At 30.6% G+C, this 17,185-nt stretch overlaps 1 protein-coding gene and 1 long non-coding RNA gene across 2 annotated transcripts; both read right to left on the reverse strand.

Moving 5' to 3' along the window:
* Positions 1–703: 703 nt before the first annotated feature.
* On the reverse strand, positions 704–1,399 carry LOC145958425 (F-box/kelch-repeat protein At3g23880-like). The gene has a single exon (XM_083075686.1). The coding sequence runs from the start codon at positions 1,397–1,399 to the stop codon at positions 704–706; it is 696 nt and encodes a 231-aa protein (XP_082931812.1).
* A 13,198-nt stretch (positions 1,400–14,597) lies between these two features.
* On the reverse strand, positions 14,598–16,622 carry LOC145958228 (uncharacterized). Its single transcript, XR_014433881.1, has 2 exons — positions 16,103–16,622; positions 14,598–14,975 (listed from the first exon to the last, which is right to left on the reverse strand). It is a non-coding gene; the product is annotated as an uncharacterized LOC145958228 (long non-coding RNA).
* Between the last annotated feature and the right edge of the window lie 563 nt (positions 16,623–17,185).

Here is a 17,185-nt window from a genome sequence, read left to right on the forward strand (position 1 = left end):
GTGTCTTTGGTCCTTGAATGTTCCACTTAGCAACGAATAATTCACTTACGATTCACATAAAAATTATATAATATATAACATATATATAGTATTCAAAAACCAATTCATAATATGTTGAACCAATGATGTTAAATATTAAATTACAGCTAATAATGTAAGGTGTGAATAATCGTGCAAAATTACTGATTGTTAAAACAACATCAATTATAGCCTTGTACAAGTTTGTTTCTGAAACCGAGTTTTCATATTTTGATTTTCGAGTGCACTTAAGTGAGTTAAAAACTAAATTCAATTTACAGTAGTTGAAATTATTAGCTTTTGATGCTACGTTCGTGTATTGGAATTTGAATTGCATACGTGTATGTATGAAAAGCAACCGAATGGTCTGTGTTTAATGAGTTTAGGGTTTAATTCCATGAATAAGGCATTTTGTTAGCTACTTATTTTTTTTAAAAATGCGTTAGATCATATGATCAGTTTTAAAGTATTGAATAAGCCATTTTTTTTAAGTTGTTCATTGAAATTGCACTGAAAAAATCATTGATATAAAATGTATAATATCAAATATTATATTTATATAATTGAATATATAGTCAAGAAATTGGATTTCATAATATGTTTAATAAATTAATACATGATATTAAAGATTATACTACATCAAATAATGTAACAAAAGCATAAAAATAATAAAATTACATTAAACTTAGGTTGAAAGCAGTGTCTCTTCACACACTATCATCTCGTGCTCACATTCTGTGACATGGCCAAAATTCCTATATTGTAATGTCTCATCTATTGCATTCCATGTTGCCAAAAGTCTCGTTTGATTGTTGACAAATAAAATAGAATCATCTGAAGAACAAGCCGGCAACATAAATCCTGGAAAGTCATTACTGACTTCCATAGATGTCAACTTAGTCCAAGAAGTGTCCACGCCATATTCTTTCATTTCCCATATGTCGACCATGTAGTCCCAGTTTTCATCTCTCATGACAGTACAAAATGCCAAACAATCTCTTATATTTCTCAAACAACAAAGAGTATAGTCCTGTAATTTAACTTCCGTTGGAATATTTAGTTGATAAAATTTTGACTCAATCAAATTATAAGCCAAAATAACATCAACATTGGTTTCCCAGTTTGAAGTAATCCAGTGAAGACAATCGCCAAAATACACACCGATACTTCCCTGATGAACAGAAATAGAAGGATAGGTAATTCTCAAAAGGGACTCATCTTCGAAATCCCTCCATGAAGCACCATTCACAGAATAGACGAGAGCGCGATGAGACGGATCACATTTACTAAGATAAATTTGAACCACAACATAATTGTCTTCAGATGGGTCATAACCAAATCCATAGTAGTTGAGACCAAAATAATCACCACAGATTTTCATAGTAGGTGGATATGCAAAAAAACAACGAGTAAACCCGGTTGACGGATTCCAAATGAAGAAGTATGTAGGAAGCCAAATAAGTATCATGCCCCTGCATGTACCCATAATTTTCATGTATGCATTTGAGTAGGTCATTGGGTATGGAACAATGCAACTTGCATCTGCAGCAAGAAGAGGCTTGCTTGCGTCTACGGATAGTACTTCAGTTAGGAAACATGAAAAGAACATTACCTTTTTAGTGATTTTGGATTCTTTGTAGTGCCTTTTTGCGAAGTCCGATTGGGCAAACAAAGAAAACCAAAGTTTACACACCGCTTTGGCTCTGCACACTGATTTAACGGGTGCTCGAACAAAACTTTCAACTATTAAGTCTGTTGGGAGTTCCATTTTTGAGGATGATGTTTACTGTAGATAATTACCGTACACTCTGTGTTCTGCAGTAAAGCAATGATGACTAACAAATCCCTTTGGTCATATTTATACCAAAAATGACATATACGAAGAGTTATATGTATACTAGAAGTTGCATCCCCATATACCCCACATCTGTTCACAATAACTGGACCTCCCTTCGGTCCCACATCCGTACATTACAACCGTTAATTTTAATTTGCATCATTTTTATTTAATTTTAATGAGTCGTTTATTTTAAGTGAATTTAACTGGATCAGGTTCATTCCTTTGCGTAATTAAAGTCGCATATTTTAATTTAACTACTTTACAATTTTTAATAAATGAATTAACAAATACAAAATTAATTATATGTACTGTATACTTCATATTAATATACTTTATCTGTATGTGTGTAAATACTAACAAAATGTGTTTTATATTTAAATACATTATTTTCTGTATATATTTAAAGGAAGTCATATTATATGTAGTTTATATTTAAAATTATTAATTAAAGTTTAGGTGTATGTGTTTAAGGGGGTTAAATATGACTTTTATATTTAATTAAAGTAAGTCATATCATATGTACTTTATATTTAACATTAATAGAGTTTAGGTATGTTTGTGTAAGGAGAAAAATATGAATACACTATGCTAGTTACTTACAATGATGACTCTAATGTTAACTAATCATGACCAAATGACAAAAGTAAAATGATATTATATATTTAGGGTTTATTTAAGATTATTGAAGTATAACTATATGTGCGTAACAAAATGTTTATGTTAAAAAAAATGTTAATTTATTTTTTCCAACAGTTAATTAATTGATATAAATTATTTCATAACTCAAACGTTATTATTGGTGTTTATTAAAAAAACTCCGTAATATTGCATTTGAAGTAAATGCAAGGTAATAATATATGCAATGACTTAGACTATCTCATCCCGATATTCAATACTGCGGATAATTATTGCTTGTGGAATTCGAAATTTGTCTTTTGAATAGAAAGGGACATTATGGGTTGTGCACGTTCAAAAAGGTGAAACCCTTTATTGAATTCTTCGGAGAGTAATCATAACTTTTGTAAAGAATTTAACTCTGAAATAGGAACCGTTCATGAGGAAAAGGCTATATGTAAACTCTTTCAACTTTCTACTTAAAAGCAACACTGCTGTTTTTGTTCACGAAACACAGGCTTTTCACATTCCGTCTTCCACAACCCAAAACCATCTATTTCTAGTTCACTTCATCGTTGTGTCATCCAGGTATGTCGCTTTTCACTTTCAATTTCAATTTCAATTTTATTTCAACTACACAATGCAACAACATAAATAATTGTTAGTAAACAAATTTATTGGTTCAAATTTTAAAAATGGCATCTTCATCCACAACCCTAAACAATGGGAACTTCAAAAACTGGTTTCAAACTTCCGGTTCAAAATTAACCCCGGGAATAGTAAGTTAATTTTGTGTAATGCTAAGTAGTACTGTTTATAAAGTCGTTTTTTTTGTAATGCAACTCTTTATATTTGAATATACAGGATTCAATGAAAATATGCAAGTACTTTAACAAATTTTGGGGTCATCATCTGCTGACTGATTTATGTTATGCCATGGATCCGAACGGGAATGTCAGCACACTTGAAATTTGTAAAAGAAAACATAAGCATTGGTTTAGAACTGGCTGCACTCGTATGACAAATTTCTATGAAATGAAGACAGTTCATATTATTTTCCTGCACTTTATAGGAAATAATTATTTCCATGTACGTATATACAATGACAAATATGTTGAAATAGATTATCCAATTCCAAATCGATTGATGGACCCAAGTACTATTGACTTTTCAACCAACTTTTGGCAAACTTTCAAAACCAACCTAAATAAGGAAGAGGTACTCATTTTACATTTAATCTTCCATAAAAAAAATGTGTGTAGTTTTTTGTATCATTATGTAATTTCATTTGTTTAAATTTGATGTTATATTCTTTTATACCAGGATATATTGCCACTTGGAGGAACTTTTAATTTCTTTTGGCAACATAAGATGAATGTTGGCGTTGCGCTGATTAGTGATCCTGCAGGAAATGAATTTTGTTTTCAATTAGAATACGACTCACGTGGAGTTGATTTCCAATTGAGAGGTGCTTTGCAACTGGTACAAAGTTATCAGCTTAAAAAGAATCATCTGCTATGGATTCATTATGTGGAGCATAATAAGTTCTTATTAAGGGTTTTTTCTGCAAGCAAATTCGAGATTAATTATGATATTTGAAAAGACGAAGATAATTTACAATCGTTTATGCTTGACAAAAGTTGGATCAAAATAATTAGTCAGGATGATTTATTTCAATTACAAGCATTGGTAAGTTTTGTTAGTAATTAAGTACTCAAAATGATTTTAATTAATATTTTATTTGATGACTAATTATAAAATCTTGTTATTGTAGACTATTCCATCTGAAGTTGTTAGAGATTTTATCCCAAATGAACAACAAAAAATAGTCATACAAGATGAAGAAGGTAATCAATATTTATGTCAACTTAAGGGAAGTTGTCATAAAAGGTACATGGCTGCAGGATGGTATGACTTTGTGTGTTCAAACAACTTTTTGGTCGACGATGTCCTTCAATTTTATTTTACTCATGATCCGAAGATCCTATATGTACAAAAAGGGTAATGGTGTTTGTCTTTATTGCAAGACATACTGTATTACATGACTTCGTTCTGAGTTATAATTTGTAATCATTCACGCTACAATTGTATTGTTAGTTTATAATGAAGTTGACTGCATTCAATGAACACAAATTATAGACACAAAATGTTTATAATTAACGACTGAATTAAAACAGCCAGACTCCCATGAAATAACAAATATGAATCAATTTGTGGATGTTAAAAGAAAAGTAAATGCAAGTGTATGTAACATGTGTATTCACGACAAATAATTGCACCGCATAACGCAAACAGTCACTGTTGAGTGCATAAATAAATAAAGACAATGTTGGGTGACTTGAGTGGAAGTTCAACAATTATGACGAAGATAACACATTCGTCATTTTTAAAAAAGGGACAACTTATATACATACAGCATATGACAAAACATTCTCATAAAAGGAAATAACCACCCCCCCATCCAAAAACATCAAAAAACCAAGAAATACATTTATGATGTCCTTAACATACCAGCAAAACATGCAGTCACTAGAGCGGAGTAGGAAACGTCTTTCAAACAATCATTCTTCTTGTTTTTCCTTCGCAGCTCTGAAATTTGCCATCTGTTGATTCAACATACAAACCTCCATCTCCAGCTCCAAATTTTCATTCATTGTTTTTTCAAGTTTTTCCTCTAGGATTTGAACATTATAGTAGTTGTAGTCACGAATCTTTTTACCCGTTGCTGCTAGTAGTCGACGAATCAATGAAGCCGACACATCCTCTTGAGCATCGTAGTCATTTGCTGCAAATTTTCCCAATGAAATCAGGTTCCCAACATCACCTGTAACCAATGTTCCATAGTACCTACGATACTAAACTCCGTCAACAATCTGTTTTCGCTCCAGTGTGAACATTGGGTCAGGATAACCACGAACGGCACATATGTCAGACAACAATATTCCCATGCTTTGATGAACAAGAAACACCTCACAATTACTGTCCTCTGCAATATCATGTGGCTTACTACCTAATAAGAAAATAAAAAAACAAAAAGTAATTAAGAATTTTTAAAATACATATTTATTCATAAATTAATGGAAAAATCAACCTTCTCCGCTACTCGTTGATTCTTTTCGACATTTTGTGTGACCTTTGTTTTTATTTTTTTTGTCTTGATTGGCTTCTTTGTTGCAGTACATTATCCAAGCGGACCATGCTTCTTCATACGTGGCATATGATTTATGCTTGTTACCCTTGTAGCCACTAACCTGTGCTTCACATTCTTCCCAACAGTAATAAATTCCTGGGTTCCGTCCCTCAAAGACGACATAAACCTTTGGCTGAGAGCTGTTTGTACTCATTTTTTTCCTGTAGAAAGAGGAGGTAGGGATGAACTGAACCTCACAAATGACAATACACATTACCATTTATAATCAAATTACGACGCTAATAAATAATAATTAAAACATTTATTATTTTATTAATATTCTACAACACGTATATAAAAAAGCATACCATATGATTTGATATTTTGTTTTCGCATCTTATTTCGTCAATGAAAAACCAAAACAAAGGTCTACACACTGGACAACGAAATTAAAAGTAATAAACTATTGGAAAACCATTGCCATCTTTCAACTTTGCCAGTCACACAAAATAAATGAATCACTTCCATTCCACCACTATGCGGTCAGTAGCTTCTGCGGATGAAGGTGCCAAATAATGATGACAATTGAAATGATTTGATGTCCTCGGTTTGCTGTCCATGTTCAAAAAATATATGTATTGTATAAATGGTAAGTTAATTATATAGACAACCAAAATGCTGGAACTTAGGTCTCATGTCCTCGGCTTGCTGTACATCTTAAAAAAATATATCTATTGTACAACAAATGAAATTTTATATTGATTTAACTAATTTATTTTACTTAAGAACACGTGGTGTTCTGTATTAGGATTCTCTTACTTATACTTCTGTACTGTGTTCTGTATGAAATGCTGCCTACACAAGTTGTACTACTTCACGCCTTGTGTTGTTTTATTGCTGCATGAGGTGACCACTCACCACCGTCTGACTTGTGACGACGGACATGGCGCATCACATCACTTCTCACCAACCTTTGACCAACCATTCCCTTAATGCCGCGTGGACCCAGTGTTTTTTGTAATTTCCAGTTTCTCTATTTATACATCATGCCTCTCATTCTCCGCCCAAGTGTTCATCCTTTGCTTTGCCTACATTTATTGTTCTCCGCTAGACTTCCTTGCTGTAAGTGTTATTTTCCTATTAATGTATCATTTTATATATCATATTTATATGACAATAATATAAATTGTTAATACTTCATATATATTTTGTCAATATACTTGTCTTCTTGGATTGCAGGTTTGAAATTATTTTGACGTATTTTACTACTCATCTTTACACGTAAGTCTAATATAACAATTCAATATTTCAGTTTATCCTTAAATTCATGTTCTAATCAAATGTCATGTATATGAACTATCTATTAAAATACAATACTATATTTATTATAACCCATATTCTAATAAATTTGATACTTAATAAATGCTATGTAAGATAAAAAAATTTAAAATTAAATAATTTAATAAAAAAAAACCTATATTTGAATATATGTTACTTATATTCTAAGTTAATATAAATAATATATTTAAGCAGTATTTTAATTTTTATAATAAACACATTTAAGTAAAAATATTGAAATTATTAAACACAAACGTATGAAATATCCTCAACCTACTCAAATGATATTATTTTCCAGATATTATAAGTTAAATCATTTCAATTAATTTAAATAATTGTACGTACCGTGTTTAACTAAATTATAAAATACTATAAATATCATTAAAAAAAGTATATATATATATATATATATATATATATATATATATACTGAATGTATTATTTAATAATTGTAAATAAAAATCGTACATCAAATTTCTTTAATTTATTTATATTGAAATACATGATAAATATAAAATAAATGACAAAATCAAATAATAATATTACAATAATATTTGTTTTTTTTTTTATTAGAAATGTCTCGTAGAGGAGTGGATTACGTGCCAGACAGCGATGTCGATGAGGAGCAACACTTACTTCGGTCAGAGGAAGAAATCATACATGAACAATTACTATCTCAATGGAGAAGGATTAGGGCAGCTAAGGAAGTTGATGACGCTACAGAACAACGGCCATTGTCTCCATTATCACCACCACCGCAGGAACTTGGAGACGATAATGATGACCACACATTTAGGTCATTTAACATACCCACTGTTATTTCTGGACCTGCTGGTATGGTGCAAGCTGAGATCACCAACAGGCAATCTGATAATCCTTTATCAACACAACAATTGCATTCAAATATTGGCCGAGTTGCCAACATGGTGTTCAACACTAACCCCTGGCGTTATGCTCTACATTATGTAAAATCCAGATGTTTCTTCCATTATTTATGTCTATCTCTTTAAATATTCCAACGCAATTCAAATAATGTGTTGTATCTGTTTATTAACAATAGGACTACCAGAAGTGACACCATTGATTAACATAGACCATAATTTAGAAAGGGTTGCAACTGTTGTTGCTTTTGTCGACTCCATGACCCCAACAGGCAACGACAATTATACAATTAAATTGAAGGTATCAATACTAAACTTTCGTATACTTCATTAAAAATATTTCATTTAATAATAACATAATGCTTAATTTAGCACCCAACTGCAACCATTGGGGCAAGCCTACATTACAAAGCAAAGGACCACCCACAATACGGCCAACACATTGTTGTTGGTTGTGTCTTAGTGTTGAGGGAGGTAATATTTGTACTAACAATATATCAAATTTAACTTAATTGTCCAATTTATTTACTTTAACTTTTTTCCAGATTGTGGTCTTTGCCCCAGGCCGTTTTCGTGGTCCATACTTTTTAAACATAACCAAAAACAATGTGCAACGGGTTAGTATACACAGTCAATTTTAATTTAATAACATTTTTATATTGCATATAAACCAATTAATATTATTTACTAATTGTTTGTTGCATGTTTGTCTCAGGTAATTCAAAAGGATATATGACTTAATCATCATAACAATATTGTATTTTAAGTGTATGTTGTTTTTAAATATGGATGACTGTTATTAAATGTTTTATTTTCATTGTTAAATTTTCATTTGCTGCATAATTACAATTAAATATTCCTATATTTCTGGTATCGTGGCTTACCAACTCGTCAATGCATCAGAACTTTCAATTTCATAAATAATTCAAAAAAATCAAGTTTAATTTTCAAAATTGTTATAAATAATCTTTATGAGAAAATAAATAACTTTTAACAATTACTATAATAATGAATTTTATCAAAATTTGTCACAAACTCTACGTTCAGTTGTCAAAAATCGAAGTATGACCTATAAAAATGTAAACGTCATTATAACCAAATTACATTTTCACAAAAATTCTATAAATATACTGTGAATTCGTTTATGCTTTATAAGTATTGTCTTATTTTGTTAATAAAATATTTATAGTCAATATTATAAATATCTAACAAAAACAATAAAATAAAAACTAAAACTATAAACATCAAACATTTAAATATTCTGTGTATATCATTTATGGTATGTGGCTTTCAGATTAGGGTTTACCTTTTTATGCTATATTATGACTAAATCTTACAAATATTTACCCCAAACATACATACTGTAACTTCTACTTAAATTAGAATTCATATTCAATTTACATAATACAATTCATATTAACTTTCCCTATCTCAAGTATGTAGTAAATACATTATTCTAACTGTAACTTCTACACCTATGTCCTTAACATCTTAACACAAACATTTATATTTATTTAAACATAATATACAAAAAATATAACTATATAAATCCAATTAATTATATATATACATATATACATATATAATTATATATAAATTACAATTTATACAAACTAACAACTACATAAGTGAAAGTAAAAAAAATTTAAAAAACATTAAATTGTGCATTTTCTTTATTATTTATGATTTACATTTTAGGATTAAGCTTTTGTCTTTCATAAACCCTAAACTTTAAAGTCTTACGTACATATCCTAAATGCTGCCATATGTCATGTGATACACCATTTTAAGAAGTCGTGCATGGTTCACCATGAGTTTTGTTCTAATTACAGTTACAAATTTACGCATATAATTAATGTGAACCTCTAATTGTAATACAAACACATTATAAAATGAAAAACTATATTTAATTTAATGTAAACCTCTAATTGTAATACATAAACATTATGGATTTTAAAAATATACTTTAATTTTTAAATGTAATTTAGGAGAATGAAAATAATATATATTTTTCCTTTATAAATTTGTTATCACAAATATGTTCTTACAACGGACCGTTCCGATTGCACAAGGGTCTGTTGTCGTTTAACTAGTATTGACTATGTTTTCAACCTGCAACGGCCCGACGTAATGTCTGAACGGTCCACTGAGATTTTGCAACACCTCGTTCTAATCCATTCCTCCTGTCTTATTTTGATATCTGCAACGGGCCGTTCTTATGTCAGTACGACATATTTCGAAAATCATTACCAACTGATGCACTACATCGTAACACGTGTCATATTTTTTGGTTTTTAAAATCAATTCATTATTTTAACTCAAATTAACGAAAATTTGGATCCATAGTAATATGGTCTCTTATGTTCTATTACTTTATATGTTTAGGGTTTAGGTTACAATTCATGCTTCACTTATATACCACTTATATAAGTGCTTCATCACAAAATAAACCTTAAACACTAACGCTTAACCCTAAATCCTACACCAAAAACACTCACATACATGACAATTAATAAAAATGTACTTCATACTATTTATATTAACATTCATTCTTTGAACTATGTACTTAATACTTAAACCTAACTTGTATGACTAAAGCCTTTAATGGTAACAACTTTAATATATATTATAACAACATATATAAATTTAATATGTTATTGTAACAATTGTTTTTTTTTTCTCTTCACTAAAAAACAATTATTATATATTCATAACAATTACATTTTTTTTATTAAAAATTTATAACTCAAATACCAATATTATAAACACTATAAATTATTTATTTCTGTGTACCGTTAAACATTTATGGTTTATATACATTGATTTTATATTATTCAAATCTTGTTATAATAAATAAATTAACCATTCTCTTAACAAATCACACAAATTTTGTATTTCTTTTTTTATTTTTAATTTTTTTATATTATTTTTTATTATAAAGTCTTATATAAATAACTATCATAATCAAAGGTTCTGCATTTGTACACTATAAACATTACATTAATATGAAATTTATTAAGTATGAAACAAATGAATTTAAAGTCTTCAAAATATTATGTAAGTATCATCAATTTTAAATTATAAGTAATTTTGTTATAATACTATTTATTTTTGTTCACGACATAACATTTACATTTTTACCCACTAACTTGTTGCATCAATAATTCATTTTACATATGCTGTTTTTGAATATTCATTCATTAACAAATAAACTTTTCAAAACGGAAGGGCAAACAAAGCACCGTAATTTTGCCCAACCAAATCTTACAACCTACTGCTCTACGTAATGATGGACGGTCTATCACAGGTTTGATGAACCTTTTACTGTCCCGAGGAAGCTCATTAATTTGGCAACACACCTGTCTCCGTCCCACTCATCAATAAATCCATAACTTTTTCCATATTAAATTATTAATCCAACTATCACAATCCATTAACCTAGCATCCACCGAAGCGTCACAATATGAGTATTCATGTCACAAATCATTAAATTATAAAATAATTTTAACAACATTAATTATTACGGCTGACGGTACAAAATTACCACACATTTCTTACAATATTTCACTGCTGCATGCAATTAATTCTTCACTGCTACATGTCAAACATTAAATCAACTATTAATGAATTTCATTATTAACCCTAAGTCTACAAAATTTATATAATAAAATTAAATCTCAATTACAAAACCTTAACACACTTTACTCCTTTACAATGGACACAAATAAGGAACTACATTCTTCACCACTTGCTATGAATTCTCCTGATGCCACCCGCATGAACACAGAAGCAATTACTATGGGAATCACAGCGCCAGCAACAAACAAAACTCCAACCATTACGTCGTCAACAAATGCTGAACCCTTTGAAAACACTTCAACTTCTTTTGGGTTAGTTTAACAATGCATTTATTGTAAAACAGTTGTATTCATTCATCAAAGTTCCATGCTTGGTAAACAAATCTTTTTTTACAGGCCAATAGAAGTTATTGCTTTAACGAATAATCCTGACACAGCCAACCAACATGAAAATCATTCCAAGGTATTACTCTTATTCTACTACATCTCAAAAATCGTTGTCATTATGTACATCTATATGCTCAAATCATTTAATGCTTCATTTTGTAGAATGCATTTGAAGTACTACTTCTTGACAAAACTATTCAGGCCATATACTCCGCAAAAAAACTCATTTCTAACATCACTCAGGTTTTCCATCAAACATTTTATACTTTCTTGAGCAATAACAATATAGTTGGATATTCATCTTCGAACAACACCAATGCAATTCAACTGGGAGTTCATCATCGTCAGTCAACACAACCACCCAACTACAATCAAAATAGTAGTTTTTCCATTCCACTCAAACGGAAGGTCGTATGCATACTTTACTTTACATTTACTTTATAATACATTCAAAAAAATAGTCAATGAAATTACTTGTTCAATTCCACTAAAACTACAATTCCTTTTTTTTAGCCAACAATTAACGAAGGGTCATTGGAGACATCGTTGCCATCCAATGTATACAGAAACTTGACATTTAACGACTCAGTTGCACAAATCAATGTTAAAATACCTGACATACCAACTGAGTTAACACAGAATGCAAAAAACCAGGTTCAACAGCCAAACAAGACAGATGTGCAAGATATACCATCAAGTGATGATGAGTTACATGGTATCGTTGCTGTAGGCCACATTTTGCCACGGGTAAAAATCTTTACCTTTTCCATCTTTTTTTAATACAACTCCTCTAACACATGTCTATTGTAGAAAATCAACTCAATTTTTAGGCCTACCCAAGACATTGCATTAACAAAAGAACAATTACGACTTTCCACCTATATTTTTTACCCTGACTATAAACTCAGGTTACCATTTTCATAACTCATTCATACTGTGTTAAATATTTACAACTACAATTTTGTCTTCTTATTTATACTTTTTTTTCTATTTCTTTTCCTCTAGTGAAGTACTCCTAAAGATGAATTACACAGAGGTTACAAGACAACAATTACAATGTTTAAGTCCTGGAAATAAAATCAAACGTCAGGTATACGTATAAATTTAATATTTCATAATGTTTAATCATCTACAACAATACTCATTACCCTCTCTGCTCTCTAACCTCATTAGGTTGTTGCTTGGATGTCAATGAAGATCACTGATATGCAGGACAAGATTACTGACCAAACCATTTGGTGTCTTCCTCCTGAATTTGCGGTAACCTTTCATTCTTATTATTTTTCTAACTTTTTTTTTTTCAACTCCACAACCCAATACACTTTACTTTTCTTTTCTGACTAATAATTTTCACAATTTGTAAATATTATCATATAACTTTTACACTAAATTACTGTAATTTTAATTTTCCTATCTATTTAATGTACAATTATAAACTTCAAATAACATCTATTATCAACATTTTCATCATTAGTTTTCCTTCTTTACTACACCTAATAACATCTATCAAAATTGTCATATTTACAGAGAGCTATCATTGAAGGCGACACAATTGAAGACCTATTGGAAACATATGCAAAACACTGGATGAAACCATATCAAAAATTAAAATATGTATACTGCATTCCATATTTCTTTCAAATGAAATACTAAACTATTTATTTAACTACATTTCATTTACCCATTTAATAAAATATTTTGCTTTTCATAGATATATGTGCCAATTGAGGAATATAGCGGACACTGGTATTTGATGGTTCTTAGCTTAGAAGACAATGTAATATACCATTTGGATTCTTATCTGAAGGACGAAACAATGGATCGTAGACGTCACAACATGATGCAAATTGTATGTCACAAATAACTCCAAATAAATCAACCATCCTAACTTCACTATCAATTTCATATATACTATTTTCCTGTTCAGTCCAACGTCATAATACAATTGATGGAATCAAGTTTTTATCCTCAAAATTTTGTTAAAGAATTAGTACATGGAGAAAGCTGGGATATTTTGCAAGGAAGGCCAGTTCCAAATTGTGGCCATAGGTAACCAATACTAATTTACTTTATTTTTTTTTCATAATGAATTTTATATTCACAACTTTTTTTTCCAATGCATAACAGTAACAACTCTATTATTTGGGTTTTACAATGGATGGATATGAAATATGCATTTCAACCAAACTTAATCAAAGTGGTGAGCAAATAATGCAATACATTTCAAATTACATTCTATTTTACTTATGCATATTAATATATGTCAAACAATGTAACATTTTCAGAGCCTTGATGAAGAAACTGTTCGAATGAAAATTGCTTTAGATTTGGTTTCCGGTGATCATAATGAATATAAACGCACCATCCACATCAGAGCTGCAGAATTCTGTCAAAGTATTGGACTATCGTAAATAGAATTCAGAAAACAACTTCACGAATGAGCCTACACGTTTAGGATTAATATCATCAGCTGGGCTGCACATTTTTGGATCCTTATTCTGCAACCAAAATATTGTATCACTTCGCCCAATTATTTTTTGATTAGTTTTTTGGATATATATATTGCAAGAGGTCCAATATAATTCTACCTTTCTTCACAACTTTGAAACACTCAGCCAAAAACAATCACATTTTTGTATTTCATATTTTGTCATTATTAAATGAAACTAACTTCGTTATCTCTAATTTTAATGTACTATTTAAACATGCTTTTTATTATATTCTACATCCAAAAACACACGAATCAATTTTTAATCACATGATTTTAATAATTATTCATTACTGGCATTATTAAACCAGTATATATGAAATTAACAACTTCAAATCAATACCTAAACACCAATTTCATATACATGATAAATGTGATAGCATTAAACTCATGAATCGTAAATAGGTAACTAACAATCTTACCCATTCATGGAGCCATTGCTGCCCTTTGGGTCTGCTTTTATGTAAAGTTTTACATCCAGTAACAAGCTCTACTACCCCAAAGGAGAAAACATCAACTTCTTTACTGATTTTACCACTTTCAGTGCATTCTGGAGTCAAATACGTATCCATACAAGAGCAATTTTTCCACCATCACTTACTAATGATAAACAATTGTCTTTCATTCAGTACTACACTAACCAAATGTTCCAGCCACCCTGCTTTCCACTTCCACATCCTTTTCTCCATTCGTATGCCACCTGCCAAGGCCAAAATTTTCCAACTAAATCCATTACTCGCACTTAGTTCAGACATCTTATCCGCTGAAAGCATGATTCTTTATATTAACATAAACAATCCTTCAGAATAACCACGTAACACGAACTACCTAATAACATACTATAATAAAGATGTAGCAAAAAAAAACATACAAGATTAACATCAACCTACTAATTGCAATGGTAAAAAGATAGACTTAACAAACAACCTTACATTCATACATTTTAACATTACAAAATTATTGGACTTCGACATACTAACCATAAATTTTCTTCCATCCTCCACACAAAACCCTAAACCATCACAACATTATGATGTTGTGTTCAACTTAAAACCTCTATTTCTGACAAAAATTCTTCATCACCCTGAGCACCAGTTAACTTATACCTCATCATTGCAACAACCTGCTCATCAGGTACCATTCCACGGTGTAGATAACCAAATTCATCTTCAGCCAAAACAAAATGGGGGGGTCGCAGTAGTGGCAATTGGGACTACTCAAATTGCTTCTGTAACACTTCTATTCAACTTCACATCCAGTTTACAATTAGGTACTCCTAACATAACATCATCATCCTATTTGTATTCTACTAACAAACACAACATTCTACAACAATTCACAACATTAACGATTACACAAACATCTAACCATCACGACCACCTCCTCATAAAGTTTGCTTACTTATTCCACCTTCTTTAAGTTGTAGCTGTATCTCTGCATTCTATGCTTCAACTAACCAAAATTTCTGTTTAACAATACAGGGGGGCACATACAGCAGTACAAACGTATACACACAAAATCAAGGATCAACTTCATAAACTTCCTAAAACAAATCTAACAACCTCACACTGCATTTCCTCAATCTCACTTCGCCTACTCTGCATACCACGCCCCACTGTCTTCCATTCATGTAAAACTATATTTCATGTAATCAAATCTAACAAACATCAAATTTGTCAATAAGATTTTTACAAAAATAAAATCAATCTAGTAACAAACATATTTCAATGCTCAACAAATAATATCATTACCATAAACACAATTTTCAACAAAAATGTTAACAAACAACAAAACCAAAACTTCAGCCATCAACGATGTTCAACCCACCACTATTTTCTTCTTCTAAGCAATACCCTGCATTAACGCATCATCAATCCGCTCTTCCCACTCCACAATCAACAAACCCTTTTCACAGAGGTTGCGGCCTGCGACAAACAAAACACGACCACCGTGCCAAACTCGTAATTCACCCATGCTTCCCAACAAACTACCGCCACAATCGTAACAAAACACCACCACCTCCACCACCGTCGGAGACTCGTACTTCACCCATGTTAAACGGAACCCTAAACAATAGAAAATGTCCGTCAATATCAAATGTCCGCCACAATCGTAACAAAACACCACCACCTCCACCACCGTCGGAGACTCGTACTTCACCCATGTTAAACGGAACCCTAAACAATAGAAAATGTCCGTCAATATCAAATTTCAAAGGACTAATATGCAATTGTTCAAATTTAAACATTAAATTCAATCTCAACCATTTACTTTTTTAAACTTCTCATCTACGGTCATTATTAATTGACCACCAATGCACCACTTGTTAAACTGGTCCGTCAGAGAATTTACCGTGAAACAAAAGTACCCTGAGGTTGTGCTTGAGTGCTGGTTATCAAGAATCCTCCCGTTGGCCTCGAGAGAATGACATGAAAAAAAAGTTCCCAAAAAAACTCCTGCTCCACCCTGTCTGAGCTTGCTTTTTTCAATCAAAAGTTGAAATAGCCATTTTTGTTTTTCTTGCAGCTGCACGCGTATCCTTCGCAATAAATGCGTAGCTATCACTTTACGTGTTGCGAATGGAAATCGAAAATCTTCTGCACATATCTCTTTTTGAATGATTGTTGTTCATAAAATTCAAATTGAAACTTATTTTATTTTAATATTTTATTTGTATTAGTTATAACCTTTTTTTATATACCTTTTTTTTGCTATTATTTTAAATACAAAATTAATATTTTCTGGGCGAAATTGGGTCATTACAGATATTTATCCGTAGTGTCTACTCCATAAATAAATAAATATAATATATCTTGAAGAAATTGAAATTAATGAAAAAATATTTTATTAAGTCATATAATAAAATAATTGCGAAATATTTAGGCTAAATTGTATTACTAGTTTTTTTTT

This window comes from Cajanus cajan, chromosome 1, assembly GCF_000230855.2.
Source record: "Cajanus cajan strain Asha chromosome 1, NIPB_CcT2T_4, whole genome shotgun sequence".
Lineage (NCBI taxonomy): Eukaryota > Viridiplantae > Streptophyta > Magnoliopsida > Fabales > Fabaceae > Cajanus > Cajanus cajan.